We start from the raw sequence: 13,118 nt of genomic DNA on the forward strand, positions 1-13,118 counted from the left end.
AGAGATAGAGAGTCAGTACGTCACGATAAAAGGTTCAATTCCCCAGGTGGGTATAATTCTCAACTTTTATGCTGTTAGAAACAGCCTCAAAATATACAGTGTGAAAATTGACATCTTTTATGAATTGTAAAATTTCTACTTTTATGAAAAGTAGAAAAATGTTTCTCCTTTTATGAATTGATGTTTCATGATTTTCATTCTTTTTTAGAGGTCTTCTGAAGAACAGAAAATTTGCTTTAGAAAAGAAAATTAAAACTCATTTTCTCTTTCTAGTTACTATATGGTTCATTGGACCTTCTTATGAATCTAAGATGCTGTAGATTCTTATATCACTGTTATCTTTATATTGGAAATTTCATCTTCCTAGATTTTATTAATCTTTATTCCCAACTATGCTAAGAAAAACTAAAATAAAAAATAAAATAAAAAAAGAAAAACTAAAATAAAATAAAATAAAAAAAGAAGAATGAAGGAATTGTCTAGAAAGATGTCAGTGTTACTGCATTATCTTTGAGTCTTTATTGCATTGCCTCAAGAGTTGCACATATTTTAAGAAAATACAAATGGAGTCTGGAGGTACCGTCTTTTAGTTTTCATTGAACACAGTTGAGAATTTAGAATTTTTCATTTTCTACCCATAATGGTTAAGAGTAGAAAAGTTGATAGAGGAAGACATTTTGCAGTTGTTAGATGGATAAAATAATGGTCAAAGCAGACAGTGGGGCTCTCGGCCCTCATTACAATGGTGAACTCGATCATATGAGTGAAATCTTAGACTGTGCGTCATCAGATGACAGTATCCTAGTTGAATTTTCTTGAACTCAAGAATTGATCAGCGAACAGTATATTTCTGTGGTTTCTATAAAGGAAATACGGGCTTTGCATCAAGTTAGTCATTAGGCAGGAAGGGCTTCATGATGCAGTATTTTGTGACAAGAAGTTAGACACTGTCCTATTTTGCCAGAAGGATGTGTGACAGTATTCTTGAATTTCATATAATGTTGTGCACGAACATTTACTTGATGCAGCTCGCACTTGAAGAGTGTTGACGGCAGCAGGTGTGTGTACAAAGGTGATAGGGAGAGAATATGTAATAGAGAAAAGAAAACAAGGCATTGGCTTGATCATTCTGTTGGATGTTTATAAATCTGCAAATGAATGTATTTTTACAGTCAGGGAACAAAGGATATGGCTGTCCTCAACAGGTTTATAAGCCATTGAGTTCCAGAAGCACTCCATTTCCACTGTCCAAGTTCAAGAAGTAGAAGTGATGGTCTTGTAGTAGAGATATATTTGAAATCTGGGAACAGATTTAATAAAACTATATGTCCCTGGTTCGTGCATGTCAGTTGACCAGTTTTATTCAAATGATAGAGCCCTTTTGTGTGTGTTTGTGTGTGTAAATGTGAGTGTGTATGTATATACACAGTGTGTATTTGTAAGTATGTGTGTATATAATACACATATGTGCACATACCAGGAAAATATAAAAATATGGGGTTTCTGTATTTCAATTTTGACTACAGTTTTCAACTAATTTGCTTTTTTACTATCCTTTTATTTTTCTGTAAATTATTTATATAATGACCTAAATATTAAATAAAAGAGTCTATTGACTCGGCTGACAAAGGGAGTTGATTATTTTTCCTGGCCTGCTGAGGGTTAATGTAACGTACCTGTGTGGATCACTGCCCCCAGCAGTTGACTGTGTACCCCTTTCAAGCACACATAGAATAGTCATGAAAATTAACCATCTGCTTGGCTGTAAAACCTCCACGGATTTCAAAGGCTGAGTTCTGTGACTACAGGCAGCTAATACACAAGCCATTTACAAAAGGTAATTAGAAGAAGTCCCCTACATTGAGAAATTTAAAATAACTTCTGAGTAACTCACAGCTCAACAAAGGAAGTATAATGGAAAGTAGAACATACTCAGAATTAAATTCTAACAAAATACTTTAAAAGTTGTGTAATATAGTTAAGATTGTACTTTAAGAAAGAATAAATGCTCAGGATGAAGAAACTAAGAATCCAACTTAAAAAGTGACAAAAATAACTACAGAATAAACCCAGATAGGGTAGAAGGAAGGAGGTGAAGATGAACATAAGCTTATGACGTGGAAAACACACAGTAAGTAGTGAGGATGGTGAAGTCCGAAGCTGGTTCTTTGAAAGTCAAGCTTCTGGAGGGGAAAGCGCCATGGCTCTCATGAGTTAAGGGCCTGCCATTTGCCTAGACGGCCACAATTAGGGATGTATTTAACCCCCAGCCATGTAGGATGATCCACTTCTCTGCCACCATGTCTTGAAATTCATCTGCATTAAACTTAGTAAATCCTCACTTCCTGGGGATATGGGTCTTCTGGGGCCAGCGAACTTGAACTTGGCCCTGTATCGGACCTCAGTCACATGCTCCTTGTTCTGCAGCTGGTGTGGGTGGACACGATGACTTGGCCAGTGTGGCCCCTGGGCCCTGTGTGCTGGGACTTTCCAGAGGCACGCTGCATACCTGTCTGGAGCCTAGACTGGGGACAGCATGAAGTTAGACATGAATGTCCACTGGAAAGGGCTGTCTCCAAGGTCCCTTAGGGCAGTCCACACAAGCAGCAGGCTGTGTGCACTACTGAGGGGGTTCCTGTTTGCCGCCATTGCCCACCAGGCCTCCTTGGGGAAAAGAGCATGGCGGGCTTAATTGGCTGCAGGAGGAGTATTTTTAACATAAACTTTTAAATTGAATTGTAATGAACATATGGAAAATTAACACAGACCATAAGCGTGTAATAAATTTCTACAAAATGAACTCAACCTGTGCAGTCACCGCCCACGTTAAGAAGTGAACACTGCCCTTACCGGCACACCGCAGCGCATTCCTTACGCCTCGTCCTCGTTAACCGTCTCTCACCCAAAAGATGCTGGGTGTTTCTCTGATTTTTATTACCAAGCACTAATTTTGCCTGTTTTCAAACTTTGTGGAACTGGCATTATCCAGCATGTGGTCCTCTAAGGCTGGCTTCCACTCGGCGTGTTTGCGGGGTTCAGTATGTGCTGGTCACCTAGGAATGGCGCAATCACATTTGGGAGTATTTCACAGTTCGTTATGCTGTTGGTGAGTGTTTGGGGTGTTGCTGGTTTCAGCTTTTCTGAATAATGCTTCTATGAATGTGCTAGTGCGTTTTTTTTTTATCGCGTTATAGTCAGTTTACAGTGTTGTGTCAATTTCTGGTGCACAGCACGATGCTTCGGTCACACCTGAACACACACATACTCATTTTCATACTCTTTTTCACCATGAGCTACTACAAGATACTGAATGCATTTCCCTGCACTGTACAGGAGAAACTTGTTTCTCTATTTTATATGTGTTGTGCATGTTTGTTTAGTTGCATGTCATGCATTTCTGATGCACGTGTGCACTTGGGGTGGGACTGCTTTCCAAAGCGATTTTTACCCCCAGCAGCATTAAATCAGAGTTTTTGTTGCTCTGTACCTTTGCTAACACTTAAACTCTGTATTGCTTATAAAACTGTGTTTTTAGTTTATGTTTGCTTGTTGGTTAATTATGTCGTGTTCCTTTTCCTCTCTTCATTAGCCGGTGTGATGCCCTCTTTTGCGAATTGTCTGTATCGCTTGCCTGTATTTCGTAGTTGGCTATTTTATCTTCCCAACTTACAGCCCTTTGTACGGACGGGACGTGTGTGTTTCAGATACCTTTTCCCACTCTTTCGCTCCCGTATTCCCTCGCCTAATGACATCTTTTGAGGAACAGAAGATTTTAATTTTAGGAAAAATCTAGTGTTTTCCTTTTAGAAGTCTTTGGGGAAATCTTTTAAAAATCTTTGTACTAATTTCTTGAAGATATCTTTGGATGTTTTCACTTAGAAGTTAATTGTTGGACCTTTGACATTTAGGCAGTGATTCACCATTAATTGATTTGTGTGTGTTTGTGATATGAAGGGTCAAGAACTGTTTTGTCCCATGTGAACCTCCAGTGGCCCCATTCCCAGTTACTGGCATGTTCCAGCGGCGCCATCTTTGTCGTAAATCAGGCAGGTATTTTCTGGACTTGCTGTTTGGTTCCATTGCTCTGTTTATCTCTGAGCCCATCTGAAGTTCTCTTGACGACTATAGCTTTACAGTGTGTCTTCTTTTAGCATAAACGCTTCGACTTTTTCTTCATTCTTCAGCCTTTTCCTCTTCAAGAGTATCTTGACTGTTATTAGGCTTTCGCATATTCATTTTGTCAGTTTCTAAAAGCACTGGGGCTTTGATTGGGACCACACCGAATCTATTAATTTGGAGAGAATTTACGTCTTTCAGTATGGAGTCTACCAACACTCCACACAGTACTACTCCATAAACACGATGTGGTTCTCTGTTTATTTAGGACTGATTTAGTTTAGATTTTGTAGGTTTTTGTGTCAAGATCTTATACATCTTTTATTAGATTTATTCCTTGGCTGTTTGATCTTTTTAATGTTAATATAAATGCTATCTGTTTAAAATTGCACAAATTTCTTACACGACTATATAGAAAGACAGTCAGTTTTTGTATGTTGAACTTGTATCTAGCAACCTTACTAAATTCACTTGTTTTCATGATTTGTAAATTCTTTTGGCTATTTTTCATGTATAATTAAGTCATCTGCTAATAATCACAGTTTTTATTTTTTTCTTCTGATCTTTGTAATTAAAAAAATCTTTCTTATTCCACTGACTAGTACGTCTGTTCCCATCTGTAGAATTTCTTGATCTCTTAGAGGAAATAATTGACCATTAAAAGTGATGTTAGTGATAGATATTTTATAATTGCTCTTTATCAGATCAAAAAAATTCTTTTATTCCTAATTTGCTGTGACTTTTTAATTAATAGCGAAGGTTGATTAGAGAGGACACCCAAAGCACAAGTAATAAAAGAGAAAAATTGATGAACTGGACTTTTTTAAAATGAGAACTTCCAGAACCCATCAAGAATCATCAAAAGATATTGTGTGTATTTGTGTTTTCAGATTTTCTGTTTCTTTGCCAATTTTAGTAAGTTGTGTTTTCCTAGAAATTTGTGTGTCGTGTTTCAAATTAATTGGGCCAGAGTTGTTAATAATATTCCCTTATTGTTTCATTGTCTGTAAAATCCTTAGTACCGGCCTCCTTTCATTCTTGATTGGAATTTGTGCTTTCTTTGATCTTCCATTATGAGTCTTGCTAAAAGGCCTTTTATTTATTTTAGTTTTTCTCAAAGAGCCAACTACTTTGATTTTTCTCTCTTGCACATGTATTTTCTATTTACAAAATTATTTTTTACTCTAGTTTTTAATCTTTCTTTTCTTCTATTTTGGGATTTTTTCCCTCCCTTTTTTCTGTTTCTAGTTAGGGATACTTGATAAGGGTATCTGACTGCTTTATCAGCGCCTGTGAGAGGTCTGTTAAAACCCACTGTGGTTGTCGACGTGTCAGTTTTTGCTTCTTATATTTTAGAGCTGTCTTTTTTGTTTTTTATTTATAATTCTTATGACTTTTTTAATGGATCATCATGTTCGCTATTGTAAAGTGACCCTCTGTCTTGAGTCATGTTTCTTGCCTTCGTTCTCCCTTGTCAGAGATTAAGATGACTTTGCAAGTTTTCTTTTGCTTGATATTTGCATGTTTTTTTACCCTTTTCCTTAGCCATTCTGTGCTCTTGTATTTTAAGACGTATCTCTTGAAAACGGTATCAAATAAGATTTTCAACTCTCCTTGCATAACCTGTGTGAAGATTTCCCTGTAGTGTTTCTTTTAGTGTGGGCCTGCTGACGTCCGATTGTGTGGGTGTGTGAAAATGTCTTTGTTTCACTATCATTTTTGATGGATAGATTTGATTCGTTTGGAATTCTCGGTGGGCAGTTATTTTCCTTCCCGACTTTAAAGGTGCTCTTTTTCTGTCTCACACTGTGGCTTGGATAAAGCTGTATTCCAGGACTTCTCTGCTGGACTGCTGTGCAGCGAATGGGCCACAAGTGTTAGGAGCAAACCTTGATTCTCTTTGGCTCCTGCCATGGCTTCCAGCAGCCTGGTCTCTTTAACCTGAGTGTGCTTTTCAAAGCGTGCTGTGTGGTCACAGGGTCAGAATGTTGGTAAAAGCCCTCCATCAGACCTCTGGTTGGTGTGTTAGAGGGCACCCTCATGGTGTCCTGGGACCAGGCGACGTGATGGATCCCATGATGCAGTTATGGGGGCCCCTCAGGACCACCTCATCCAGAGTCCTCGTCTGTCCCATCAGCTTCCACTTCTGCATTGCTTTGGCTCCTCTTTCATCCACTCCCTTCCCCCGTATCACACTACATTTAGCTACTTCTGTTAGCCAGTATGTATTAGCTAACATGCACTAAGCAACATTTTATATTCTCAGTTTACAGTTATATTCTCAGTGTTAAATGACAGTGAGTTTGAACCATTACTTCATGAACAAATACATCCTGCTAATTTAATGTAGAATTTTTTGGCCCTACTAACTTTTTACTTTTCATAGAAGAAATTAGTTATGAAGATATTATACCAGACATCTAAAAACGTTTAAAGAGTAACATATTGAGAATCCATCACCTAACTTAAGCAACACAGTATTACAAAAAAGATTGAAGTTCTCTGTGTCCGTTGCCAGTCACAACCCTCCCCTCTGCTGAGGTCACCACCAGTTGAATTTGGAGTTTATTACTTCCATGAATGTTTATATCCCTAAGTAGTATTCTTCTTTTAAAAACTTATGTAAATGGTTATTATCTTTTGTGTCTTTCTGTAATTATATATAATTATGAATATGTTATATTTATTTCTTTACTTATAAATCTTCCAACATTGTTAAATTTATCCATATTTATACTTTAATTCCTTCGTTTTCATGTTGCACATACAACATTCTGTTGCATAAATATGTTCCAGTTTTGTTATTAATCCTTTTGTTGAGTGTCTAGGTTATTTCCAAGTGTTTTGCTATTTTTATGTATGTTACATTGAATGTCATTGTACATGTTTCCTCGGGCGTGTGTTTGAGAGATTTTCTAGGGCATGTATACCTAAGAAGTAACGGGTTGTGTAGGGTGTGTGCTTGATCAGCTGTAGTTCTCACTCCCGCAGGAAGTGTGTGGGCTCAGAATGTCCCCGCCTCGGCTGATACTTGATATGATGTCCTGTCATGATCAGTTTCTAGTGGGCTAGTAAGAGAGTGAGGAGCTGAGCGTATACCGTCCGTCCTGTAATTCTACTTTGTCGTTTATTTGTCTGTTTATTTAAATAGGGACCTACCTTGTCTCAGAGAAGTTAATTTTATAAAAAAGAATGTCTTTGTTGAGCCACAGAGTAAACAATCCCTTAAGGAATTCTTTATGTTGATTTGTATCTGTTCCCAAGTGATGAGTCTGGGGTGAACTAATTATCACACTGTCGGTTTGTATATACTTTCAAATGAGTGATTGTTAAATGTGATCTGTGGTCACCAAGCGGGCATCCATGAGGGCACAATGGTTTTCGCAGCAGTGAGGTGCCCTTTTCACTGGGTTGGCATTTGCACTGATGGGGCAGAAGCAGTGGTGGGTAAAGTGCCAGCATACTTGCAGGAACCAGGAAAGTGGCATCAATCTGCAGTGATTTTTGTTAACACGAATGGGCTTATTTGTATTATTCAATGAATAAATAAATACTTAAAAATTTTTGTTTCATTGTATAATAGAATAACTGTTGGTAGATTTATATTATATAATCTGAACAAAGCCCCTTCCTCTAAGAGTATGAAGGGGGCCTGAGACCACAAAGTTGGAGAACCATTACTTTAAGCACATGGTAGATGTATGAACAGACAAGTATTTTATTCTTTCTGATGCTGACCAGCGTCTTTGGGATGGAAAAGTTAGATAATAGAATTCCTTTGGTAGATAAATTCTGTCTTATCTTCAAGTTATATATGAATCTTAAGTAAATTTTCAATTCGTTGCCTTAAAATTTTGTTTATAACTGGATTATATTTGTAAATAAAATACTTTGCAGGTGCTGATCTTAAGGAAAGAGTCAAAATGAATCCCAGTGAAGTTGGCCCTTTTGTCTCCAAAATAAGAGCAGTGATTAATGAAATCGGTAAGCACAATTACTTTGTCTGTTGAGCATGCTGAAGAGGACCTTAAATGTCAGCTTTCAAAAGTTGCACACTGTCTTCTATATAAGCTTTGACTACAATATATAATTAGATTTTCATGGCCTATAGCTGGTTGGTTGTAAAGCAGCATGGAATATATTTAACTTGAAAAATAGTGAAAAATATTTTATAATTAAAGATGCCTCCTGTTTATGATGACACAGCATGTGGAGGTAGTTCTTAGAAAACAAAGAAGAATTTGGTGTAAGCCTTTGACGTAAAGTGTCTATATTTCTTAAATAATTGCATACACAAACGTATTTATGGATTTGGAATTTTTTTGGTTTTTCATGTAAATAGAATCATTCTGTGTAATGTTTATATTTACGTACCTATTAATTTACTTTTTTATTAATACTTTTTAATATATTGCTGATAGTAATGCACAGAGTAGTCTTATCCAAAATTTTAAATTATTGCTTCCTTAATGAACATTTAGGGTTTTTGTTGTTGTTTTGTTTTTTTGCTGTTTTATTGTTTATAATAAAACAATGATTATCTTCGTACAGAGTCTTTTAGAGCATTAGGATGTGTGTATAGGATAGGTGTCTAGACATGGTGTCGCAGTTCTCAGGACGCACTGAATATAGAACGCACCGAAGAAACTGAATCAGTAGTTGAACGTTTTTTCACAGAGAAAGCCTGAGACCCAGTTTTTACATGTTCAGTGACTTGCGTTTCAGATTCTTTCCCTAGCCGGTGAGGAACAGATCATTGCAACCGTATACTACCTCTTCCACAGAACGGTGGAGTGAGAGTACCTTCCTAAAGTCATTATTTCAGATCTGCAGGACCTTATGCATAAATATGACACAAACAATGGAAGAAAGGATTGAGAGGAGCCACACCTGTGAACATAGATGAGATCAGTAAGTTCATTACAAAGACCAAGTTGGATTTTCACAGGAATTGAAGGGGGAGAGAAAGATTTCCACTTGAAAATATTAAATTTAATTCGTGACGTTAGCCAAGTAAAATCATGGGTTTTTCTCAATAGACTGAGAAAAAGAATTAGAGAGATGTCCGCTCTATCACAGGTAAAGCGCAAGGCAAGCCAGGAGGAGCCGAGCGCGCCTGTTCCTGTTCTGTTCTCTTAGTAAATGCTCATTAGGCATCATCTCCTGTTTCACCATGGAGATTTCAAATCAAACAGGCTCTGTACTCACAGACAATAAAGCGGTAATAGAATAGAAAAGAAAATCAGCTGGTCTCCTAAAGTCAGAAAAAAGACAGGAGGTCCCCACCCCTCTGTTCAAGATGGTTCTGAACATTCTGGCATGTGTGCAAAAGGCAGGGAGTGGAAATACAATGATGGCTGAAAAAGAAGAAATATAACACTGTCTTTCTCAAGTGGTGATTGTCTCCATTGAAAATCTATAAGGATCAATAAATTATTAGAAATAATGAATGTTGCAAGATAGCTGAATAGAAGATTCGTATTAAAAAATAATTAATTACCTTTCTTCCTACCAGCAACAGACAAAAGGTATCAATCAAAGAAAGATAACGTTGACAGTAGAAACAAAAGTGGATCTAGAAATATATGCAAGATGTTTGGAAAAATTATGAAACTTTACTGATAAGACACTAAAAAAATTAAATGGAGACATTGTCTTATTGAATAGAAAGATTCAGTATCAAAAAGATGATTCTCACAAATGAAATTAAGTGCATTAATTTTGTGAGGAACTTGGTGGGCACAGACAGGCCCCCAAATAAAATAGCTGAACATTCTTAAAGAAGAAGGAAATAAGGGTCCTCGCCTTATTATGCTCAAGACCTATTTTAAAGATACAGAAATTAAGGTGGTATATTACTGGCTTTGCGATAGACGAACTGACCAGTGGAGTGGACCGTAGAACCATAAAGTAGGGGAACTGATATGGAGAGAGGAGGCGCTGCAGATCACTGGCGGGTGGCAAAGACGTGACCACGGTTGTGAAATGAAACAAACTTGTATGGTCTTGATGGAGTGAAAAATCTCTTAAACACAAAAAAAAAACCACAAAGGGAAAGGTTGATAATGTTCTATGAAATTAAACTTAAGAACATCTGTTTGTTAAAAGACACTAAAGAAAGTAGAAAGAAAAGCCACAAACTGGGAGAAAACACTTGAAACACATATCTGCCCAAGGATTTGTGTGTGTATATATATATATATATATATATATATATGCATATAAGAATCAACACATGCATACATATATGCAGCCTGGAAGTCAATAAGACAAAAATGTTTCCCACAAAAGCGAAGTGGGAAGTACGTGCAGGAAAGATGAGCATCCTCACAGGTAATCATAGAAATGCAGGTGCATACCACAGTGGGATACTATTTTATACCTACCAGATTAGCCAAAAATTCCTAAGCCTGCTATTACCAAGAGTTAACGAGGAAGTGGATCATTAGGAAGTTTATACACTTCCAGTGGGAGTATTAATTGGTGTGACTGGTTAGGAAAACAGTTCGGTGTTGTCTTACAGAGTTGAGCATCCACATCCCATAAGACTCAATAGTTCACTTTTTTTGTGGAGTATTTGCCTAGAAGGGTGCACTTTAGGACTGTTTTTTCTAGACCTATAGTTAACAAATATATTTATGGTTTGGTCCAGTAAACACATAGGTGTGGGTGGGTATCAAACGTTCATGAAATAACCTTTCTTTGTGCATTGCATTTTGATGCTATTTTACTTTATTTTTAAAACTTCCCAATTTTGACCATCTGATGAATGCACTGCTACTTGGAGTTTGACACTACACTATTCTATAGATATTCTGCAGGTGTATCCTAGGGAAACTTATCCCTGGATTTAAGACAAAGACTATTTATAGTAGCAATATTGTTCAGAATAAAAAGCTGAAAACAACCAAATTGCAGTGACGGGGGAAATGGATAAATGTTTTGGTCCTTTTGCGCAGTTGGGTGTAGACAGCATTGCAAATAAATGAATAACTTACATGTGTAACAACAAGGATAAATCTTTGAAAAATGTTGAATTAAAACAATGTATAACTTTATAAAACTGAAGTCATGCAAGACGGTATATAATTTGGAGCCATGTAAGCATGTAATGAAATCACACACACAATACACACACAGAGGAAAAGTGTGAGAATGATAAACACAGACGTCGGTGGTTACCTTTGGGTTTGGAAAGGCAGATAGAAGAATAGGTGAAGAACACCTGAACAGGTAGGGTGTTAGTTCTGACCTGTTTATTATTTTGGTGATGCTAAGGGAGTTGGTTATTTTTGTGCTTCATTATGTGTACATGTTAAATATGTTCTTTATATTTGCCAAATTAGATCGAAGTAGATTCATACCTCTTGAGTTCTGCAGACATTTCTTGTGTTATTTCTTGAATTATTTTCTGCGTTTTTTCTTATATCCTTTTTTCTTATTTTCAAGAGAAGCCAGAATTCTACAGTTTTAGAAAATACCTCCTACTTTTAAGGTTTTTATTGAGAGAGGAAAAAACCCTTCGAATGTCAAACAGAATTGGTCAAACAGTTTATGGACCTGATTTTGTACATAAGCCTCCGGTTTTCCTTGGGGTCCTTATCCTCTGGTTCTCCTCATAGTTCATTTTCTGTAGAGAAGGACTTCCCGGAGGTCATTTTTCCCCGGAGGAAATGGCTTGTCTGGTGCGTGTTAATGGATGCTGGTGGAGGGGGATCCTGCATGGTACACTTGGGGCTGTTTTCACATACCAGTGTGCTGGCGCCTGCTCACATGGACCTGAGGATTGTTAAAGTGTCAGGAATTTTGTGAGCTGGTTTTGAACAACCATGTACATCTTGCGATCCATCATTGTGGCAGTATCAGTAATAGTACAAATCAGAACGTATCCTTCCTGTTTGATACACTTTCCCCTCTTGCCTCCTGTTGCATGTTCATTTTTCACAGCTGGAGTATCTTTCTCTGGGTTCTAAGGGGTGAATGGACTTTGTTCTCGGCCACAGTGGCTACTGTGCTCTGCTTGCTTTTCATGAAAGAGTCTATAAGGAACTTACAGGCACTGGATGCATTTGAAAGCTGTTCTGTTAGAATAGAGATGAGAAAGAAGTTCTGTATGTTGAGCCACTAAATTACTTACTTTACTGCTCCTAACTTCTTAGAAAGCGTCTTCTTAAGAAGTAACCCCAAAATTCTACAGCAAAATTTAATTCTTTTGCTCTTTTCAAAGGAAAAAAACTTAAATGGCTTTTTTTTTGGAGATATTTTATTCTAAAGAAATTCTCAGGTTTCTCAAAAGTTGATCACTGTTACAAGTCCCCACTGTCCCCTTCAAGTATGAGATGTCTGGGTAGAAAGCAGTAACTGACGACTTTGAAATGTCATGCGTTAGCAAGTCAGCATGGATGTGCAGACATGAGATTGTCCTGGTCTAATAACTGACTGCTCTTGTTCCTCAGCTTTCCACCCCTCCTTCAGCTGCATGATCTGGCCACCTTACTGCTGGGACCACCGTTGTGCAAATTAGCAATTTAGAATATGCTGTTCTCAAGCAAATGTATTTAATTACCTACTTAGGACCAGCCTTTGTCTAATCGGATGATATTTCATGAAGAGCTAGAAAGCATTTTCAGAGTTCTCTTTGAAGTGGAAACTCCGAGGGGGGAAGTCCTGGTTCTCTCAAGTTGAGGTCTCAAGGAGTTGCTATCTAATGGTGAAAAATATTTAAAATAGGTTTTCACCAGGATTTTAAATTGTAGGCTCTAGTGTGATGTGGATAATTCTGTGAATGATCTTCCACAGTAATCCTTTAAAATGCCAGGCATTTCTGGCTTCCTCCCCCCCTTACCCCCCCCCCCAATAAAATTGCAGAAGCTTCAATTTAGCTATGTAAATGCAGAGCTTAATTTGCATTGAAATACAAGTAATTATGTTAAGAGGACAGATTGTAAAATTCATCTATTTAACATCATTTTTTCTTAAGATTTTGTTATACTGTAAAGTTT

At 37.3% G+C, this 13,118-nt stretch overlaps 1 protein-coding gene and 1 non-coding gene across 8 annotated transcripts in view; one reads left to right on the forward strand and one right to left on the reverse strand.

Annotated features, from left to right (window-relative positions):
* The window catches only part of AUH (AU RNA binding methylglutaconyl-CoA hydratase), a 144,616-nt gene that overhangs the window by 41,259 nt on the left and 90,239 nt on the right, over positions 1 to 13,118 (forward strand). For 5 of the 7 annotated variants that reach the window (XM_032470911.1, XM_032470914.1, XM_032470908.1 and 2 more), the window contains one exon: positions 8,014 to 8,100. The exons of the other annotated variants lie outside the window; for them this stretch is intronic. In XM_032470911.1, coding sequence (XP_032326802.1) covers positions 8,014 to 8,100 — 87 coding nt within the window. The remainder of the gene's footprint in view (positions 1 to 8,013; positions 8,101 to 13,118) is intronic. 7 annotated transcript variants of the gene reach the window in all.
* On the reverse strand, positions 2,568 to 2,702 carry LOC116660837. Its single transcript, XR_004316489.1, has one exon. It is a non-coding gene; the product is annotated as a small nucleolar RNA SNORA70 (small nucleolar RNA).

The sequence above is a fragment of the Camelus ferus genome, chromosome 31, assembly GCF_009834535.1.
Source record: "Camelus ferus isolate YT-003-E chromosome 31, BCGSAC_Cfer_1.0, whole genome shotgun sequence".
NCBI classification, from domain to species: Eukaryota; Metazoa; Chordata; class Mammalia; order Artiodactyla; family Camelidae; genus Camelus; species Camelus ferus.